The 22,161-nt window shown below is 39.5% G+C and overlaps 1 protein-coding gene across 4 annotated transcripts in view; it reads left to right on the forward strand.

The window, feature by feature from the left end:
- Positions 1-22,161, forward strand: part of SEMA3D (semaphorin 3D) — a 146,235-nt gene that overhangs the window by 97,536 nt on the left and 26,538 nt on the right. For all 4 annotated transcript variants that reach the window (XM_054830619.1, XM_054830606.1, XM_054830614.1 and 1 more), the window contains exons 9-11: positions 11,463-11,577; positions 12,006-12,075; positions 13,361-13,505. In XM_054830619.1, coding sequence (XP_054686594.1) covers positions 11,463-11,577; positions 12,006-12,075; positions 13,361-13,505 — 330 coding nt within the window. The remainder of the gene's footprint in view (positions 1-11,462; positions 11,578-12,005; positions 12,076-13,360; positions 13,506-22,161) is intronic.

Here is a 22,161-nt window from a genome sequence, read left to right on the forward strand (position 1 = left end):
CTTGCTGTAAACCTGTTTTTTTCTACTAGAACTCAATTGCTCCGTACCTCACTATGCCTTAAGGGCTCCTGTACATTAGTGCCAGAGACACATGCTGAAATTAGAATAGGCTTTGTTTTTAATAAGGAGGTTAGTCAATGCAGCCTATTCTTTGGCTAATTTTCAATGGCTCAACAATATGGTCTCTCACTGATCTTCCCCCTTAGGGAAAATCTTCTCTGGAAAACATTCCCTTTTCCCAGCTACTTTCAGACCCAGATTACAATGCTCTTGCTGGCAGCTCTTCGCCCAGAGTCAAACAGCTGTCACTTGTCCTGTTCATAAGACCATACTTACCATCTCGAAGCACGCGTTGTAATAACGCAGCCACTGTAGCACTAAATAGCACTAATTTAGATTTATGTCATCTGCATTCTGTATATCACTAGGGGATATCGGTATGAATTGGGAGGAAGTGCTTTCAACAGTCACTTTCAGAGCCAGTTGTGTAATTTATCATGGCAAACAGCATTTCCTATTTTTACTTTGAGGGAGGAAGAAAAAGGGTCATTGGCCTATCTGTAATACCTGATACCACTTATGGGATGTTCCTACTTACGTAAAGTGTAACCTGTTGGGTTATTTGCTTTCTTTTCAAGTAAGGTCATAAGGAAAAAGGAAAAAAAAAATACTATTAAAGATTAGCCAGCAGTTTATTTTTTTTTTTTTAAAATACATACAGATACACATATGTATATTACATGATCATATAAACGTTAACTTCTTAAGAGCATGGACTCATGTACTTCTATTTCTAGAAACACAGGCATAAGCTTTTACAGCTACATTGTCTTCAAGCCCACACTGCTGAACCAGTTTGCATCAGCTAAAGACATGACACAGTCATTACACACTGAGGCAGATTTTGAACAAAAATTGCAGCATCCATGCACTGTGCTCTCTGCAGTAAAGTAACAAGTCAGCTACATTTTTGTATACATATCCACCACAAAATGATGAAAGAATTGTAATTCTATTTAAGGACGACCTTAAAACATATGCACAAATATAGCCCTAGAAAATAAATAAGGTGAAAACTGAAAAATCCTAATTTACAGGAGTCCACAGAAAGGTTTTGGAGAGGGAGGAAGGTTGCTGGGGTTTTTGTTTGTTTGTTTTCTATATAGAAACACATTTTTTCATAGTTACAGCCTCATTCTATTGGAATGATGTGGAAATTAGCCAAAAGCAGTAGTCTCTCTGCTGCAGTATGAAAATCCTGTTTATTATTACAGTGGTTTGCGTTTTCTGTGTTACAAACTTCTCTTTAATGGTTTTGGTGATGTATTGCAAAAGTTACGGCATGCAGTCTTAGAGACTTATTTCCGAGACCTCAACTGCCAAGAAATCAGACTTTGGGCCCCTGTTCAGTGTCCAGAAGCAGCCTTTGTTCTAGTGGGAACAAGTGAGCTCTTTGTCTTTTTTTTTTCGGTATGTCATTCCACCCTCATATATACCACGCTGTACCTGGGGACGAGAATATAGCAATTAGGCACAGCCCTCTTGGTTAAACTGTACTTTCTATACAGACTGGAATGTAATCATTTTAAGAGCTCCTGAGTCAAGAGCCCAGGACACACCCTGCATTCCACCTTTGGGTAATGTGATTTATTTCCAAAGCCATGAACGTGAGCAGAGTTCAAGGCTGTGACCTTGCCTCCCGTCTGGTGCTTTAAGGCAATTTGTATTCCCGGAATGGCAGGAGGGAGCTATTCCTCCGTGACTCCGAGTCCATGGTCTCTGGTGGGCTCTGCCGTGGAGCTGCTTGTGTGTAAAAGTTAGGAGGTGTTTTTCTTGTCCTGGAAATAGTCTAGCCATGCCTTTACTGTGACTGGGGATAACTGGGTCATTAACATTCTTTGTATTGCTATATTGTGTAATGCATCACTGTGCAGATAATTGATCTATCTCCAAAACCATGTGAGTTGTCCGCACAGCGTAATGCTTTAGCGTTCAGACGTATTAGCTTGGGTCCGGGAAGCGAAATAGCCATGTTAACGTGTTCTCAGCAGGGCTAATTAGTCTGGGCTCAGAGCCATGCTTGTGCAGCTATCCCGCTTCCAGTTCTGGAGGCAACTCATTCCAGGCGAGATTTAACTTACCATGTATGACGTGCTTGCATACTTTCTTTGTCACCATATTGCCTAGCCCCAGTGCTAACTGTGGGTGAATATTGGGTAAATGTATTTGGGTTTTTTTGGTTGTTTGGGTTTTTCTGTTTGTTTGTCTGTTATTGTTTTATTTATTTTTTTAAATTCTCAGTTATAATGATTAAAACCACTTTGAAAATGTCATCCCTAGACAAACTTTGGCCCTCATTTGCCCATTGAGCATCTTTGCAGCAGTGAGTCTTTCATCAGCCAACTTCTCTTGGACTTCTGAATTTGATATTTGAATATTATGTGCCAATTGAAAGTTTTCAAATTATGGAGAAAAGCAGATGCTTATCAAGATGATTTCATTTTAAGGGCTGATGTGTTGGAGAGAGGTCAATTCCATATAGTATCTGCTTCTGACTGTGATGAATTAAGAGATACAACATCAGGCTTTGTCAGGTCTTCTGGTCCAACTTTCCTTATTGGCAAGGGTACAGGCGTGAGTATAGGAAGTTTTGTATATTTTTGTCCCTCATGGGTGTGTTTCAACAATGAAATTGGTGGGGTTTTTGAGGGGGGAAATCATGATTTGCAGATGAAGAAAAAATATGTAAGTTATGCTTATGTATAAAGAGGTGTGACTGAATTTTACTGAGCCTCCGGGAAAATGAAAAAGAAATTGTAGTGTCAAGATAGAGCTTTAAAAACTGGATTGTGGAAATGCAGCTGCAGAACCTCTGAAGCAAACTCTGGAAATCATCCCAGTTCCCAGAGAGACTCATTGCAGAAGACACTGTTGGTAACTCACTGGTTTGGAAGTGGGAAGCCTGCAGAGTTAACTGGAGTGGAGTTCCTAAGTCTAAACCAAAGCCTCTGACTTCAGAGTGCTTTGATTCAGATGTTCAAATATCTCTAAGAGCAGCAAAAAATTACTTTGTGATTTTACAGGTTTTCTTATGTGATACAATTATCTTCCTGGGTGGTTTTTTTTTGTTTGTTTGTTTTTTGTTTTGTTTTGGTTTTTTTCCTAACAGTACATTTAACATAAAAATGTACCACAGTTTACAGTTCAGGCTTTGCTGTCGCTGATTGAGTACGTTGTTGTAAATGCAGATGTTTCAGCATGCTAAATTCTAAAGGACTTTGTAAGATGTTGACCTACCTTTGTTTTTCGGTCTCATGCTTTTCCACCTCTCAACCTGTGGTTGTCAATACTGTGGTCACACTGTCCCACACTAGTGAATTTAGGTACTTGTATGTATCCAAGTGAGGAAAGTAATTATCAGGCGTTCACTTCAATAAATAAAGGCAGATTAATATGTTTTAGAGGAAGACTCCTTCCATCTTCAACCCAAATCAGTCTTTGAAGGACATATTTTCTACTGACTATAAAGGGATATTTGCCCTCCTGGGTCCCTGGAATGTGAAATTCAAGACAATCTTAAGAATGTGAAATTGTGAATGACAAATTCAGGTCTATTTGTTCAGAAAGAAACAAGCCTATCCCGGTGCTACATCTCACACTGCTTCAGTTTCACAGTGCTCTCAATGCATTCAAACTATATGAATTCTGATCTCCTATTTGACATTAATTGCACGATCCATCTAGTCACTCGACTTGCCTGTAGCTTCATGATTAAGAATGCCACATTTCATAACCTGAAGGTTTTGTTCTTTGGGTTTTTTTTCTGTCTTTTTATATCCTTCTTATGTATCTCTATCATGTAATTTATATTGGTATCGACGAAAGTTTAGATAAAAGACAGGCAAGACAAACACACTGGAATAAACCATGAACAGATGATACTCAAAACTTAAGGTAGATTTTCCTGAGAATTCCGTAACATATTTTATTAGTTCAGCCATCGCCCTTTGTTCACTTCAAATTTCCATTGAAGTTGGAGTCAACAGCCTAATGACGGATGCGGTGGAGTACATCTACTTTGTGGCAGCCTTTGAGCAGTTTTGGGGAACGTTCTTAATACTAGCTAACCTGTTGGGGGTAATCTTAGCAGGAATGCTCAATGGCCTTACGATAAAATGGTGCTTAATTTTATTATTTCATCTGTCCCAAAGCACATGCAAACTTGCTGTTGTCATTTCCCTGTCTTTACCTGAACCTGTTAGTTTCTGGCTTTTGTTTTTTTTATCTCATGTTATGCTTAGTAACAGTCCAGAATTTTTCTTTGCTGTATAGTTAGATTTTTCCAGTTTGGATCCCATCCAAAGTTAATTCAGTAGAAACCTCTGGGTGTCATGTTTACACACTTTCCAAAATAAAAATCAACATTTTCTGTAGTGAACCATGTTATGCATGTTTAATATGAGTACATTGCCATTCTGAATGAAATAACAAATCTGCTTGAGGAGCAGGAACTCAGACCTAAAACTGTTTCTCTCATTCATAGTTCAGAGAGAGGGCTTTTCCACAGTAGATGTGGTCTACAGTCTTGTAGTCTTTGCTATGGTTGTGATAAAGACCCTCTTTCCCACTGTCTTAATGCATAGAAATATGTGACTGCCCAGAGTGGCATCCTTACTCATAGGTCTCATGTCAGCTTTCCAATGCCACTGGGTCATCTCGCCATACATTCAGCTACTTGAGCTTCATTCTGGTTTCATGCCAAAGGCTTCCCTGGTTCAGTCCTGCTGGGCATTAACTCATGTCAGCCGAGGAAGCCAAAAGCAGGTTCGACACTAGCCACGGCACTCCTGCATGCTGATGACTATAGATATGTGAGTCCTTCTTGCCGAATCCTGCTCTCTAGTTAGGCAAGGACATGGGTTGAGACAAATGTTTAGCTTTTCTGTTTGGGTTTTTTTTTTTTTTGAGATCTATATTTAACCCTGGATGTGCAATCAACTTTGGACGTGCACAGAGCTCAATGAATGATTTGATCCACAACCTATAATCTTAGTTTGTAGAAGATGTTATTTAACCTCTCCAATTCTTTTTGCAACAAGCAGTGTGGTTTACATTGAGGGAATGAAGCCAGGCAGTACAGAGCAGTGACAGGTTATGAGATCAGTAAATATACGGCACTAATGATGAGGACCCTGTAGTCTTAGTGCCTGACACAATGATTCTGTCTCAGGATGGGGAAAATAAGCAGGGAGTCAGGACAAGCCGTGCATTCATTTCTGGACTGTGATGGACAATGATTTCAGAAAGCTGTTCAGAAATGACAAGTCCCAGGGACCAAAAAGCAGTCTGGGGTTTTGCACATCTATACTCTAGACTATGAGTTTTCCGTTTCAAGTTGTGATGGTATTGAGCTCCCAAGAAAGATGTGAAAAATGATCATAGAAGGATTCACTGAAAACAGGTTTGCCTAGGGGAAAGCTTAATGTCCAAACCACACAAATCTAGAGGAACTTCTGATTATACTTTTGGAGGAGATAAAGGGTGTGCAGCCTGCACTGATGGTCTGAGGAGCACTGTAGAGATACCAGGCTGATGCATCACCCTGGAAATCAGGAGGGCTGAGTTTATTCCAGGCTTTCTTGTTGAGGTGATGTGCGACTCTGCACAGTTCCTATCAGGTCTGGGCATCTTTGCGCCTTTAGTTCTGTTGCCTAATTATGTGCAAATGCTACCGCAGTGCTAGAGACCTTACAAGACGCAGTTCGTAGACTGAAGAATTGATAAGGGATGTCACTGTGAGTAAGCACGTGGTACATGAGGCTGTCTCACTCAAATGCTCATCTTTGGATCAAGTACTTTGAGCAGCAGCAGTATTCTACACTAGCAATATCCTCAGTGTCCAGAGGGGTTGGTGCTGGCTTATACGGAACAACATACAACCTTATAAAGAGAAGCTTTCCCTATGGAAGGTTTTATAATCTCATAGAAACAGCAGAATTACTAAACAGTCACCACTCTCGCTGTCAGATGAGGACTGTAGACGCAGACGTGAACTAACTTTCCCAAGTTTACTCAAGGTATCCATAGCAGAGAAGTCAAAGATCTAAAATTGTGTGTGCCTCCTTTCTCTTGTTTATATTGCAAGTGTATTTTTATTCTCCCTCAAGTCACACTTCAAGTGTTGCTTGATGTTTTTGGATCTGACCCATAGCCTGCTGAAATCGTGGGAGGAATCTTTCATCTGACATCAGTATGGTTTGGACAAGAAATTTTGAACCTGAATTTCTGAAAGAGGAAATCTTACTTTCCTGTGTTAGCTCAGTACAGAGCTGGGTTGGGCTAGAAAATGCAAAGTAAAATGAAATAATTAAAAAAAGAATTATGAATTTGAAGACAGAAGTCCAAAGAAGATTGTTGGCTGTTTCTCCATTTATAAAGTCTGCTGGAAGGTTGTTTTTTGGGTTTGTTTTTGGTTTTGGGTTTGGTTCCCCCCCCCCGCCATGATGTAAGGCTTTGCTGCAGGGGATGCCATTTGTTTCTGGTGGTTTTGTAGCATAGCTGGGTTCACACAAGAGAAAGGCTCCGGGGCCTGTTGCAGTTTCAGCACTTTTCCCCTCTGTTCTCCAGCATTTCCTTTTATTCAAGCCAGGAATTCACTTTGGATGGCCCTTCTGCACATCTTGCCACTGGCTCTAATTAATGACCTGCTTCTAGAAATTCCAATCATAGTATTATTATTATTATTATTATTATTATTATTATTATTATTATTATTATTTAAGAGGCTGTTCAGGATAATTACTGTCTTTAAAGTTTTATGAATCACAGTGTTTGACATCTTTGACGTTGATTGATTTTCAGAAAACTGCACTTTTTGTTCTAATGTTCAATTTGTCACCGTTACTTACAAACAAACAAAAGATTTAAAACCTCGAAGATGCAGATGTTCTGTAGCTTTGTTGCCATCTGTTTTCCTGCCTATTAGATTCCAAGACTAACATCTGTGCATTTCAATGAAGCTACATTTATACAATATATAAGATACAATAGAAAAGAAAATAAATACAACAGAAAGTCTTTAATATAAGTTGATTTTTAAATCACTTGTACATAGAGCAATATTTATTCTGATGGAGTTTATTTTCATGATAATCTTGTCTTTAGCTAGAGGGTTTGAAAAAAACTGTTGTTTTGTTCAGTTATACATAAACTGCAGATCAGAAAACTGAGTTTTCCATGGAAGTGTCCCAAGAAAGGCATATGATATGACCTTAATTTACTTCAAAAATTTTACATTGTGGCATTTGAACAGCATTCTTCCTGGATGTCAGAAAGCCATGCACTTACCTGCGCCCACTAAGTTGTACATCAGATATTGGAATTAATGTAGTTTGGTAGAAACTTGATTTCTCATGCCAACAAATTATGTTTTAGAACCAGCTCATTGAAAAGGGTTGAAATTTTGGGATTTCTGTAGAATAAATGTTTGTCTGACTGATTAAAATAATATTGGATTATTTCCCCATGTATCTAGATAATTTCTGTGTTTAAATCTTTGTGGTATTTTTTGGTAACATTTCCTCAACAGGTGACAGATTGAATTGACCACCTTCTAGCTGGCAATTATCTAAATCTCTAACTCAGGCAAACACAAGTAACTAAGATTTTACAGGCACTTCTTTCTGTTAAAAAGAAGGTATTTCAGGCGGAAGCGTTGGTATCTGTTACAGCTTGTGACATTACAAAGCAGTAAGTGCTAATTAAGCCTTTATTTATATTCAAAAAGAAATATGCAGTCCTAATTGCCTTCATCTGTACTGTAACAAAGTTTATAGTAAACACTGCTAATCCAGTGTGCTTAGAAGTGATATTTTGGGAGATAAGATTTCAGATACTGGTGGCTGCTCATCTGTTACAAGTAGATTAGCCATATTTCTGGAATGAAAGGCTTGCTCATTCTGCCTTCCCTTTCTCTCAGCACTTAAATTTATCTTGTCTCCTTATCTCATCTGCCTGAAATATTTAGAGTTCTTTCTCTTCAGTACCAGTATCTCTCGTCCAGAATAATTTCAGTGCATCCAGTTTACCGCACATTTCCAGTAGGGTTGAGGCAAATCCTTGGTTGGTGTAAATCAGTCCAGTGGTCGTCTTAGAGTTCTGTAACTTTGTGTTGAATCCTTATTTCTGTTCACCTATGCACTGACTGGCCTTTGCTTTGGTGATTTTCTCTCTCCCATCCATTTTTAACAATCCACTCACTACCCAGCCCGTACATCTTATTAATGTCATGCTCTACATCCAGCTCACAGCTTTTGAGCACATTGGTGATTCATTGCAGACTGATACTATTAAATAATCTTTTCCATAGAAGAGACCGTCTTCTTTCTATAACAACCCAGTCTCAAAAAAGATTTTTGGCCAGTATGTCCTTTGCCCAGTCTCTCAGAGGCCAGTAATCATGAACTATGACGGTTCAAGGAATCTGCAACACAGCAGGCAGGTATCATGCAAAGCTGATGAGTTCATGCCAACATGGTCTGAAAGAAAGGAGAATAATTGCATGTTCTCCACCACGCGAAGCCCCAAGAAGTGTCAAAGATAGACCTAATCTGCACCAAAACATAGTGTTAGGAAGGAAGGTGTGCGCTTTCTTTAAAAAATAAAGATTTCCAGAGCTTCATAAGACAGCTACTACTTAAGAGCCTAGGAGCAAAGATGTACCTACACTATTAATAGTTTTGAGAAACTCCTTGCCCTGAGCTGAGCTAATTCTACCTGTAGATAAAATTGGCACAGCGTTTGTCAATTCCTGCACTTTCTTTGTCAGTGAAACCTGGACACATATTAGGAAAGCAAAGACTCTGCATTATTCAGAGATGACATAAAGAGTTGAAGAGTACTATATGGCTGCTAAGCAAAAAAAAAAAAAAAAAAAAATGACACCCCCTCCCAAAAAAAATCCCAACCCAAAACTACAAACAAAAACATCCTCCTAATAAAATGTACCTTTTGTTTCATTCAGCCATGGCAGTAGGAAGAAGCCTGTTGGAGGATATGTCAGCATATTATCTGTGCAACTGCCTAAATCAGTGAAAGGTCTTTTCAGCCTCTCCATTTCTGCATCATGAATTTGTTACTCTCTGGCTTCAGAAGGTTTTGGTAGATCATAGAGTGCTGGCTGGTCATTGAATTCCCGTCGCGCCTGTATAAACTGTACGGTGCTATTGGCAACCTCTGTATATGTAAGGCACACCTAGTGAATGTCTGTTCTAATGCCTCTTAAATTCAATAACATGGTTAACATTGTGTCCTGGCTTGAGAGAGAGGAAATATGGATACATCTTAAATCCAGTGGAATCTTATACTTTAAAGCACACAGCCCTTGCTAAGACTGCTTCCTTTGAGCACAGTATTAGGTTCACACTACTTTTTAGGAACTCAGCGCAACTACTGATATATCTAAAATAAGCATTTGTGAAAGTTCTGTGTTGGATCATGACTAAAGGGCGGTAAAACACAAGTACGTATTTTCCCATCTCTTGAAGAAGCTGAATGCCTGCGATGACAGAAGCAGGAGCTAGACAAAGGTGATTTTTTTCCATTCCAGCCCCATCCCATCTTGCTTCCTCCCAGCTTTCTGATCATAGCCAGGCAGTTAGAGACACCGCATCTCCTGTGCTGCGGCACTGCATCCACCAGAAATCAAAGTAGAAGCCCTGCATCATGAGAATTGCTTAGCTAATCCGAATTGTCAGAGGAAGGAAAAGCTTAACACTTGCTTTTTAAGATTCTTTGTTGCATCTTTGTAATTGTTTAGTTTTAATTACGCCACAAAGTTTATCTGCCGTGCCTTTGAACAGAACTCACACATGCAGAGCTTCTTTTTCCTATTGGCTTCAGGCTGCTAATTTTGACACCTTTGTAATAAATCTGTTGGCTAGATGCAAAGCTTCAGGCTTGGCAGGACCTCAGGAAATCAAGAGAGGAGGTAGCAATTCTTGTAAGAACAGGAGTTCCAAAGGCGATAGATTAACAGGAATCATTTCCAACTGAGCTAACCTATTTAAAAGTAGCAAGTACATGAAAAGGGAAAACGGTTAGAGTGCATTACCAGAGAAGTGTTACTCCTTGTGAAGTGAATTTCAGCACTTAAAACCATCTTTCTGAATGCCTGTGATATTTATGATACAGCCCTGAAGGGCCAAATACGATCCATGGAAATACCACGTAATTTCCACCACCCAGTGTTTCCTACTGGCTGCTTTTATACCTTCAGAGTTGCAAAGCCAATTAACAAAAAAAGTGATTTCTCCTAATGAATCCAGAGGGGATGAATATTTATGACCAAATTTGTGGTGCTTAAATTTACAGCACAGATGCCCTAAACTTCAGAGTTTATAAATGAAAAGAAGTAAGCACCTTCATGTGGTAATTCAGAACCTATAGCTGGGAGACTACTGTTGGTGATGACAACATTTCTCTTAAGTGTTTGAATTCTTGGTTCCTGCTGGAATATCATTGCCCCTACAGTTTTCACTATAAAAAAACCCGGGGCCTAAATAGCATTGTGGAACTTAAATAGATCTGTTATTTGGGGCCAAAGGGGAGAGATAAATGTCATTTATTAGATTTTTCATGTACTTAATGAAAACTCTTAGTTCCAGCTTCTTAAAATTGAAAAATTTCTTGTAAGATCCACTCTCCCCACACTCCTCTCCACCTACCCTTCAGAAGGGTAGTTCAAATTTCAAGTGATCCTTTATAGATTTCTTTTCTTTCTCCAGTGACTAAAGGAAATTTGGGCAAGTATGCTCATCATATCTTGGAAACCCATAGTAAAATAAATGAAAAAAAAAAAAATCCCTTTTGTGGAGGATAGATTGATATTTTCATAACAATGATTATTAAAATAATATGACTGGTTTTCCCTGGAATGCGTATCTCTCTATATTGTGTACACAAAACAAAAAGCACAATATTTACATTGCAAGAACTACGATGAATATAGTTTTTCTTTTTTGAGAAATCTATCCAAAATGTTCTGTATTATTATTGAGTTTGTAAAGAATTCTTGAAGAACAACTGATTGCAGAAATTAGCATCACATGGAACTAGAAATCACATGATACAGACATATGTTTTCACAGCATTCCAGCTGTAGAGCTGGTGAGAGAACTTTGCAAACAGATTTGGGTATAATTAGGAAATTTGAGTTGCCCACTCTCTGACCTGAGAAGTGACTACTGCAGCTACTTATAAAAAGGCTGTCCTACACTGTTTTGGTTTTTTTTTTTGGAGGGGGGAAACACACAAAAAACCCAAACCTGTAGTTTTTATGATAAGATCAAACTGTGGAATCAGACTGAAGAAGCATAGTCAGTACTGTGCTACCATCAAATATCATATGTTAAAACTTTTCTTCTTTGCTTATTATTCAAGTCTTTTAATTTTATTTTTATTAGAATGATATGGGAGGTCAAAGGAGCCTGATAAACAAGTGGACTACTTTTCTGAAAGCCAGGCTTGTGTGCTCGATACCTGGTCCCGAAGGAGCAGACACACATTTTGATGAGCTGCGTAAGTTGATATATCTTTCATAGTCTATTTTAACATCATATTGCTTGAAGTTTGTTTGTTTGTTTGTAGGAGCACTATGCCTTGTTCTGATTTTACTCCTCTTCCAAACAGTGCTGGTAATATCTCTGACTTTTATCAGAAGTCCCTGATTATAAGTGGAATTATTCTGATCAGAAATATGGGTTTTTCTTTTTCCCTTTCACTCCAAAAGCTGGAAAGTTAAAATGTAATTCTGTATAAAAACTAGACTATCGGCAAATGGACAAACTTCAGAATATTAGCACAAATTCACATGGCAGAAATTAAAATTCAGACAAAAATAAAGCTTTGTCATATGTTTACAAATCTCCAAATTACAAACAGTAAATGCATAAATATTCAGTGGATGTTTAATTAAAAAATAACCCCACACATTTTTCCCATTGCAGAAGATATATTCTTACTTTCTACAAGAGACGAGAGAAACCCGCTTGTATATGGAGTCTTCACTACAACAAGGTATGGGTTAGGATCACGTTTTGCCTCTGGAAACAAACGCTGAAGATCTCACTCAGGCCTTGTATTAAACCGTTCCATGGTCCCGATTCCTGAGAGCAGCGAGAGACTGCTTGAATAAGGTTTGCAATATTGGGGCTGTAGTCACTAAAGACAATATTCTCAGAAATGGAAATAATAAATTATGTCCCTAACCCTTTGTGTGCCTGGCTTCTGAGAATGATTATTTCAACCTCGTCTAGTTGAATTTACAAATTTCAGTCATATTCATTGAGCAACCAATAGTTACTGTTTAACACAAATCATTGTCATGAAGCACTATTTCTGTAAGCAACAACTTGACAGCAACTGTTTCTTAGGATCAAAACCCACTATGCTCTAAAGTGATATTTCAGTATTTTTATAGACAGATGATTGGAGAATAATCCATCTTTATCTCTAGGGGAGAGATTAGTTAATTAACAAACTTCCCAGCTGCAATTGTGAAGTGCTTTATGTAGACTTGTGAGAAAGGAAATAAATATTTTTTTCTTTTGTCTCCAGAACCTTTGAATTAACTGTAAATAATAAGGACTAGCCAAATGCTGAACAGTACGAGCACAATGAAGAATTGCCAAGGCACTCCTTAACTGAGAAGCAGCCACCACAGTGGCTCCATAGAATATATAACCACATAAAATATTTCAAATTGAATGAAATGTTACACAATGAATAAAATGGCATAAAGCAACTAAACTTCACTCAACAACCTGGCATGGTGTTCTTTGGAAAAATGAACTGTTGGATTATTTTTTTTAAAAAATATGTTAAAAAAAGGAAAAAGACATAGAAAAATTAATAAATGTTTATTTCTATCTCTTTTTATTGTCTGTCCAATGCAACTTGTAATTCTCAGGCACTTCACCTGCAATACCACTAGTATACAGGCTTCCAGATGTGAACACCATGTAAAGGGATGTCCATCATTTGCAGAAAATTCTAATCAAAATAGCTAATAAATGATAGCTGGAAACTCTCAGCCACTAGAAAAAGTGACAGTCTATCAAGTGGTGCCCAAAGCTAAGCCCAGGTTTCAATCAAGCAAAGCTTTAAACTGAAATGACAGTGATGTTAGATGTCTGTAGTTATCAGACCTGCACACATTGTCTGTTATTTAGCACCACTCATATGAACTCTCAGGTGTAGGATTGATCCAAACCCATTAATTCAGTGGGATTAGTTAATTCGCTGGATGAGGCATGCACTGAGGAGGTGTTTATAACGTATATCAATCCATCTTCTGTTTCAGCTCTGTCTTCAAGGGCTCTGCAGTGTGCGTGTACAGCATGGCAGATATCAGAGCTGTTTTCAATGGCCCTTACGCTCACAAAGAGAGCGTGGATCATCGGTGGGTACAATATGAAGGTCGCATCCCGTATCCCAGGCCTGGTACAGTAAGTGTCTCCTTAATTACATACTTCTATTTTTACTCAAAAGCAATCATACTTCACACTCCTCCCTGGATTGGTAATTTATATTTGCCACTCAGGATGTTTCAAATTATCCTCTCAAGCCTTTCCCTTCTGTTGACAGCTCAGACTTCTACCTACCCTGTAGGTATATAAATATACATTTTTCCATGTCTCTGAGATAACATTGTGTCCAGACTGTCCATTTCCTGATTGTCTCTCCTATTGTGATCTCCTACCGTACAGCTGTATTTCTCTCTGTTGGGATCACCTCTAAGGCATCAACACTTCATAAAAAGCCAAAGGCATTTCTTTATGGAGTATTACGTTATGCTGAGGTATTTTATCTGAAGTCTTCTATTTCCGTTATCCTTGTGTCTGTTAAAATCCTGTTCCTTGGGATATGGGCATTGATTCTATTATGTGTGTTTGTGCATGTGTTGTGTTTTGAAGCAACATAAGGAGTTAGTTGCTGGGGATTTTATGTGATGAAACATAAGTGATAGGAAGAAAAGAGAAATTTAATATCTGGAAACGCTTCTAAATCCCAATCTCTTAGACTTCAGATGTAACAATCGGGCCAAAACAGAGAGGGACATTTTGAAAGAGTTATTAAAGAATTCTTCCCTAATTTCTGGCTTGGTATTAAATTTGGAAAAGCATGGACCTACATTACAGCTGAGGAAGAAAATGGTATTTCCAAAAAATGCATCTACTTTAAAAAAGTCATCACAACTTTGAGCAACTCTTCGTACATAGAATGTAAGAGAGCAATGATTTAAGAGTAAGATAGATATTATCCAGGACGGCTTTACATTTACTTGGTCGGGTATTCAGTGAACCGGTACTAGGCAGCTGCATAAATCTGGCTAAGCACTGAGCTACGGAGGTTGGACTGCTGCTGATACCTTGCCTAGAAGTCATCTGGGTGTTTCTGCACTATTTCTCTGACATCAGCAATGGTATAACCTTTGCTTCAAGCCACATTATCTAGCTTATTTAGTTCTTCTTTTCACACACTTCCTTGTGTCTCTGTTTTCTTCATCATCCTTCCAATGGACCCAATTGCATGGTCCAAGCCCATGCTGTTTGCTGCACTCGGTGGTCCCAGGCTTCAGCAGGTCAGGTCCTGAGCCCTGATTCCCTCATCTCAACCGCAGGAGAGCTGCAGAGGACACCTTTTCTATAAAAACTAAGGCAGCTCCTGAGACTGATTTGGCCTGTGTAGGATCTGAGCTGCTGGGGCAAACGCGCTCCTAATTTAGACAATGTAGGCACTGTAGGCTTATGCATCTTTCTCTCATGCAGAATATATAGTGTCCCCAGAAAAGAAGATTATATTTATTTTATTTTTTTTTTAAGCATGTGCAACTCCATTACTGGTTAAGAAGTGCAGATGCATTTAGTTTTAAGTACAAAAATGGTGCCAGTGAGAACAATAGCTGGTCCCATGGCATCTAAAGAGATTAAAATAACTCTCTTGAAAAACTCAGAGTGCCCCATAAGGATGAACACTCTGCACAGATAGACGGGTCATAAGCTCATTGCATTTTTGAGTGTATTAGCCATCACATGGTTGAGCTGGGATTCACAAGGAAGGAAACATGTCATGCTGAAGCATGTCAATGCTGATCTTTATCACTGATTTGAATACCCATGCTTGCAAGTATTTTAAAAGTTGGAAAGTTTAAACGGACATTTTTCATAAGCGACCCCTTAACTCTGCAAATGCTTCCTTTAATCACCTGATACCAGCTGTGAGAAAATGGTCTCATAAAAATCCTTAGGACCTCCATACTCAGTGGATTTCTGTAGGAGTTTGTCTGACCAAGGACTGAGAAGGGAAGTGGATTTTACTGAAGAAAGTTCTCAGAAGAAAGATATCTGTAATATTTGCTGTCTAGATAAGGTAAACGTATTGTTGCATAGTTATTTATCTTTTGTCTTAGTGAGCTGGACTGCAAGGTACTGCAGGCTCAGTACTTTAATATAGGGTTCCAAATAAGTAGATTCATGCCATGTTTTCGTCTTATAATGGGCTATACCAAACCTCTGGATATGAACAGGTTTAGGCTGGGGTCTGGAAAGCAGCGCAGTGCTCAGAGGCAAGGAAAAGCAGCAGCGTGCTACACCCCTGCACAACGCTGCAGCGTGAATGCTGAAATGCTCTTCCTTAAAGATTAATTTCATCATTTCTTGCCAGCTATGAGGTGGTTCAGGAATGCTCAGAACAAAGCCAAAGAGGGATAATCTATCCTTTTTTAAGTTCCTAGAACATTTTTGAAATCTAAGCTGTTCCTAAGTGTTGACGACAGTAAGCATAGCCAGCACCGCCTTGATTTTCTATTTCTTATATTTTAAGTTACTAGCAAAGTCTAAAAATGGCTATAGTAGGAAATGCGTTTCCTTTGATGTTTGGCTTTGAGAGAGGCATTGACTTCCTTTCAGCATTTATACAGAAGCAGGAGGCTGCTTACCCCAATTTAACTTTCTGCTCAGCTGCCTTTATCTCCTAAGTAAATAAAGCTGTTCACTATAGGGGCTGTGACCACTTTGATATTGAAATTTTGACAAAATGCTTCCTGTGGCAATTTGTGTCGGAGATAAACTCCCAACATGACCATGATATCATGCCTTCGCAATGCTGAGCGGCGTGCAGGCAGCAGGCGCCCCTGCCTGCCCGGGGACCCGGTGCTGCGGCGTGGTCTGCCTGCCCTCTGCTGTCCTTGGCAGACCCCTGATCGGGATGACTGGGGCATCTCCGGCACGTTCCACGCCATTGATGCTGCAAAATGTACAGCTCTTCTTACTCTAACTTCTCCCAGTGGTATTAAAGAGCAAGTGGAAATAGTGGAAATTAAACAGAGGCAAGGCTTCAAGTCTATTTCAATTTTGAAGCTGAAAAAAAGAAAAAAAAGCAACAGAAAAAACATGCAGCAGGCAGCCCTGACACGAGGGGTGGTTTGAAAACCGAGGGAGCTTTGGCTCTTTCTTCTTTAGCTGTTTAAAAATGGGACTTGCGTATCTGCAGCTGTCCCCAGATAACAAATCCAGTTTTCTTCCAGTCTCTTAGCGTTCCACCCCGGAAATTATCCATTGATAAAGAAATCATCGAGGACTTTCTTTAAAGTGTGTTCTGTATTCTGAAACAGAGTTTTCATAATGCCCTCCCAGCAATCACAGAAGGCATTTGAACAAGATTTTCAGTGAATTAGGAGGAAACAACATTTCTAGCTTATTTAGCTGTAACTGTTGCAGGATCAGAGCAACTCATAGTGCCCATTTGGAAATTCTGATGGGATACACAGGAGTAATCCTTATTTCAGTGATGGTGAGTAAATGTCATTGAGGTCAGATTTTTAGACAAATGTCAATGTTTAAAGATGCAGATTAACGCTTAGTCTGACCTACTGCAGAACCTAAGGTTCTAACTTCTATCCAAATATCTTTTATAGATCAGGATATTTTACTGATTTGCCAAAGGTTCAAAACAAACCTCTGGAACAGCAAAATAAGATTCTTGCAGTCTAAGTCACTTCTTAGCTACAAGAAGAGACAGCCCAGCACATTGCTTTTGTGCATTTGAAGAGTTTTGTGTCTCACCCTTTTCCCACTCCAGATCTGAATATGGCCCCGAGCTCCTGAATTCTTTGTGTATTCTTTTAAAAACAAGTTCCCTTACAAGCCCTCGGATCCTCCTGTGATTTTTTTCATCTTTTTCTCTTTCTATTGCTTTTTCTCGCTTTCCTCAGAGAAACCCCTTCCTTTATTTCTTCTGCTAATCCAGTGCAGCGGCTGATCGAGCTGTGGTGTCCATCCCACCAGGAGTTGGCTGAGCCACAGAGAAATGCTGTCTGCCAAAAGGCCTCCCCCTGTCCTCCCGTCTGGTTAGTTTTGCTGCTTTAATAAGCGTGTTCATAAAACACTGGGGGTTGCACAGGTTTCCCTTGTTATTTTTAGACTTATCTTCCTCTTTCACCTGATCTTTTATGGGATAGATTGCATTCTTTGCTTCTCCAATTCCTCTTTCCTTTGATCTCCCCACTGTAAATGGGGCTGCTTAGTTAAGTGAAACGTTTCAATTTATGGGTTTATTTTCCTGAGAAAGCCTCCTCCACCTCCTCTGACTTACCAACCTGTTTTCCCCAACATGAATCACCTCTCAATTCATAGCAGCCTTTCAAAACGCTTTCCCATTGGCAGAGGTCGGCAGAGAATTGCAAAGTGCCACCTGCAAAGTCAAGTTCACTCACCTAGTTGGTCTCAGCCCAGTTAGCCTCAGAGTAATGCTCTCTTATGTCAGCCTTTTCTATCAACAACACAGGCGTGTTAAATGGAAAAGCAATACAAAGTGATCAAGATAAAGACTGGAACAGGGTAGAATAAATCTTGCACATCCAGTGGGATGCAAACTCTATCTTTAAAGAAAAAAAAGAGACTTCAAGTAATTTGTAGGGATTTTTTTGTTACTTTTGTTTGTGCTTTTTGTGGCGGGGATGGAGTGAGGTTGCTTCCCTTTAAAATTTGCACTGTTTGTTTCTCTCCTGCAGAACCTGACTCATTCCCCTCTCCCCTGCCCTCTCCAGACTTGCTCTGAGTAGCTGCAAGGTTAGCATGACAGTCTCCCCGCTGAGTGTCCAGTCCTGGCACAGCCCATCCGTCCTGTAGAGAAGCACTAAGGCTTTTCGTAGGCATGTCCAAATGCAAAATGTATTGTGCAGCTCTGATCAGATTACAGAGAAGAAGCCACATGGCATTTAGGCTACCCAGGAACCCAAGTTTCAGTTTCAGAATGACTTATGGTTGAATCTCCAAAGGCACCTAAGTGCCTATGCCCTGAGAGTCATCTCTCAGCTGTCACCTAATCCACAGATCATAAACCTATAAGTACCCCATTTTTTAAAGTACTTCTGAGCATGTTGGAAGCTCACACCAGTCCTCAGTGTTACATCTTAACCCCTGCAGGACTCAGACTTTGCATTTCTTTATAAACGCTACAAATAAAGTTCAATGCGTTGGGTGTGTGGGAGGTCCCATTTAACACAGAAGTGACTAGTTGAAGGTAGTTCTATTTCTCTGCTTTCTGCTTGATGGATCAGTAATAAGGGAACTTATTTAGAGCTCAGAAGACTTTACATTACATTGTAGGAAAATGCTGAATACAAGGCCATATCTCCTTGCTAGTTAAATATTAATTTACTGAGAGCTTGGGAGAAAAGGACCATGTGGTAAATTCATTCCCTCTGAGGGAGGGTCTGGTGCTCCAGTTCCTACTGCTCTTAACATAAAATAGGGAGTTTTTCAGAGGAAAACAGATCTTCTCCCTTCCTGGTTAACATCTGAGCAACATCCTTACTATTTTTGGCTAAGCAGAGAGGTAATTATCCCATGAAAAGTGAAACATCTTCAACAGGAAGGAGTGAGGAGCTCCCAGGATGGCTCTGGGCCATGTGCCTGGAATGGAGACACCTCCCCTAGGAGGGAAGCCCAGACTAAGACATCTAATTTCCCAATATGGGAGAGATTTAAGAAATATTTCACTCCTTAATGTTTCACACTGGCTACTTCAGATGCTCTGAAGAGAGCGACTTGCTGGTGTGGTGCTTAGTTCCAAAATCTGCCAAGCAGATGCCTACTGCACTCGATATTCTCAAGTCCCTGTTGTGTACCTAGCCCATGGCTGCTTGAGTCTCATTGTTAAGTAGGTCTAAGGCTTAATGTGACAAGTCACTTTTAAACTGGGATTTTCAACACACTTGAAGTAGAAACCCTTCTGAGGCTCACAGGGAGCAGCATTCTGTTTTAAAATTGTCATTAGACAACAGCACCGCTGAAGCAAAGATGCATCATTAAATGAAAAGGATATTTTTTTACATACCTTATAGCTAGGTTCCCAAATAATTGTCACAATTTTAATAGGTGTTATATCCATCAGCTCTTACGGACTTCACTGGGTGGTGTGAAGCATTATGCATTTTGGCAAATTGGAGGTTTATTTAGGAGACTAACTTCTGGCACCTGCTTTTGAAAATCTTGGCCGGGGTTCCCACATAATGTTAACACAGTCATACCATATGTCTCAGTATTGTGTGAGATCTACACATCCAGCACTCTGCTAAGCTGCAAATTTAATAAGACAAGCGAAAAAAAGAGAAAAGCGTACATATGTGCAGTGTTGCTAAGTTAGCGTGTATTTGCTTTTATTTGAGAAAGATTAGCCTTAATTTACCACATCCTGATTACATTTGGATACAAATAAAAGGTGAGGGAATAAAAGGCATCTTTGTAGATTATCTGGGATCAAGACTTAGTCCAGGGTGATTATTGTCAAATCGAGCTCACACAGAAGGCACTGGAAAAACTATAGAATTGATTCATGAGAAGTGTTGTGCCACACAGTTTATACAGCATTTGAACAGAGATGCCCTTAACACTTCCAACTCTGTTTCTGGTTTTTGGTTTGTTTTTGTTTTTGTTTTTCCTTTATTTTATTTTGTTTACTTTTCATTTCTTAATGTGTATTTTTGTAACAAGTTATCATTCATGACAGTGAAGACCTAAGCAACCTCAGAAGAATAAATTATATGGTGAATAAGTTTCTTGCAGGATTCTTATCTAGCAGTACTAATTTTACTAATTTAATGTGATTCATTTTTCTTTACGTCAGCTATCTAGAAGAAAAGCATAAAAGCGTAAAATCTGAGTTGTTTAGACTTATCTGTCAGAAAGCAAGAGACAGGCACCTCCTCCGTGCAGTTTGCACACAGCCAAGATAAGAATCTAGGTCAGGTAAGATGAAACCCTCCCTGCTGCAAAAGCAGAAGATGCTGAGAGAAGGCAGTGATGGTGTTTTAAGAACTTTTATGGAGCTAGATTCTCTCGTAGTCCACATGAAACAACCCTGCCAACGTACTCCTGTAACATTTGATATAAACGCAAATCTCTTATTGTCTCCAGTGGGAGATGTCACGTATCTGAGACAGCATCTGGTGCTGATGATGTGAATAAATGTCCTCTGCGAACTGGGCAGAGAACACCAATATCATTATCACGAGATGTGCAACAGGATATGAACTCACATTTTCAGAGGTGAAAGGCTGCTTCACTCGCCCACTTGGCCATGCAGCCTTTATCATCATACATCCTATTGATTGCTATGAAAGGAAGCACAAACCTACAGGAATTGTTCTGCAACGATGGGTGGACACAGCTTTAAACAGCTGCCTGAGGACTTTGCCAAAGGGTGGCCAAAATGAATTTTTCATTCCCCTGTTCCATCCATCATGCCACGGTGAGTGATGCTTCTGGAAATAGCTCCCTCGGCCAAGCATAACAGGGTCACACCTGCCCAGCTGTTCTTGGTGGTCATGCTGTCTTAGGATGGGATCCAAAGCCCACTGAAATAATTGGAAAAGGCCCTGTTGATTCAAGCGGATCTTTGGATCAGACCCTTAGTCCTTGTTTCTACTAAATTAGCTGCACAAGCTGGCAAAGATTTTCCTATATCATGCATGGTAGGGTTTGAGACTTTGGAATTACTGTAACAACTTCATAGTTCCATATCGGTAGACATTTTATCCTAGTGGTTTTTACTAAGTGATGTCATTGCTCTCATCTTCCTCTGTTGATGCATTTTTGGCAAAATTCTAGGACATCTTTAAGACCCATGGAGCTACTCCCATTTTCACATAGAAATGGACCTCTGGGATTGAGCTGTGAATAGGTGAGCAATCACCGAATTTCCAGAGGATGTGGACTGTAACTCAGAGTAGCGAGTGAGAGCAGGAGCCGCAGAAAATGCACATATAAGGGAAAATCAACCTCTAGGACACAGTGAGGGGGAAGAGAGTTATTGGTTGGGCAAGTGAAGAAGTGAACTTCTTTCTCATCCTATATAGAACAAATTGATGCAAAATTAAAGCACATGTGTTTCTATCTATTGATTCCAAACAGTTCCTGCAAAGATAAACATGTTTTAGAAATCAGTAGGGTTTTTGAGGTCTGATTCTGGTTTAAGTGACAAAGACTCAGACCTTGGTTGTTCTAAATGTAAGGGAGAAATGTTCATTCCTGAAGTACTGCTCGTGTAGCGAGTGTGCACGATTTGGTTTCTGTGTAGTTATTGCTGCTGAATTATTTCTTCTGTATTATGGTTCACTTTAAATTTTTACCCCAGAGTCTAAAATCTAAATTGTTTTGGTTTGGGTTTTGGGGGTTTTTTTGGTCACACCCTTTCTGTAGTCTCTTTTGTTATATAATACAAAAGCGTGTACTTCTTTGTGAAATTATTTAACTGATATTGTTGCCTTCAGAAACCAAGCTGACTACAGCCCACCTCAAGGGTGTAATCTTGCAAAGACATTAATTTGTGAAAGCATCACAGAAAACAGAATGTGGGAGATCATACTCGGCAAGCCAGAGGGTGAAGTTCTTACAGAAACGCTAGCATAAACCCCCTAGGGGTAACACACTGCAATATATGTTTCAAAATGAACTATTTTCCTTCAACAGGACTTTCCTCTTCTTCTTTTTTACTTGTATTAGACTGTATTTTCAAGGGGTATCCTTTGAGCAGTTATCACAGGACAACAATACAAACCTCTCTTTGTTTTCTTGTCAGTGCTTTCAGAGTCATGCATTA

The sequence above is a fragment of the Grus americana genome, chromosome 1, assembly GCF_028858705.1.
Source record: "Grus americana isolate bGruAme1 chromosome 1, bGruAme1.mat, whole genome shotgun sequence".
In the NCBI taxonomy this organism is placed as follows: Eukaryota; Metazoa; Chordata; class Aves; order Gruiformes; family Gruidae; genus Grus; species Grus americana.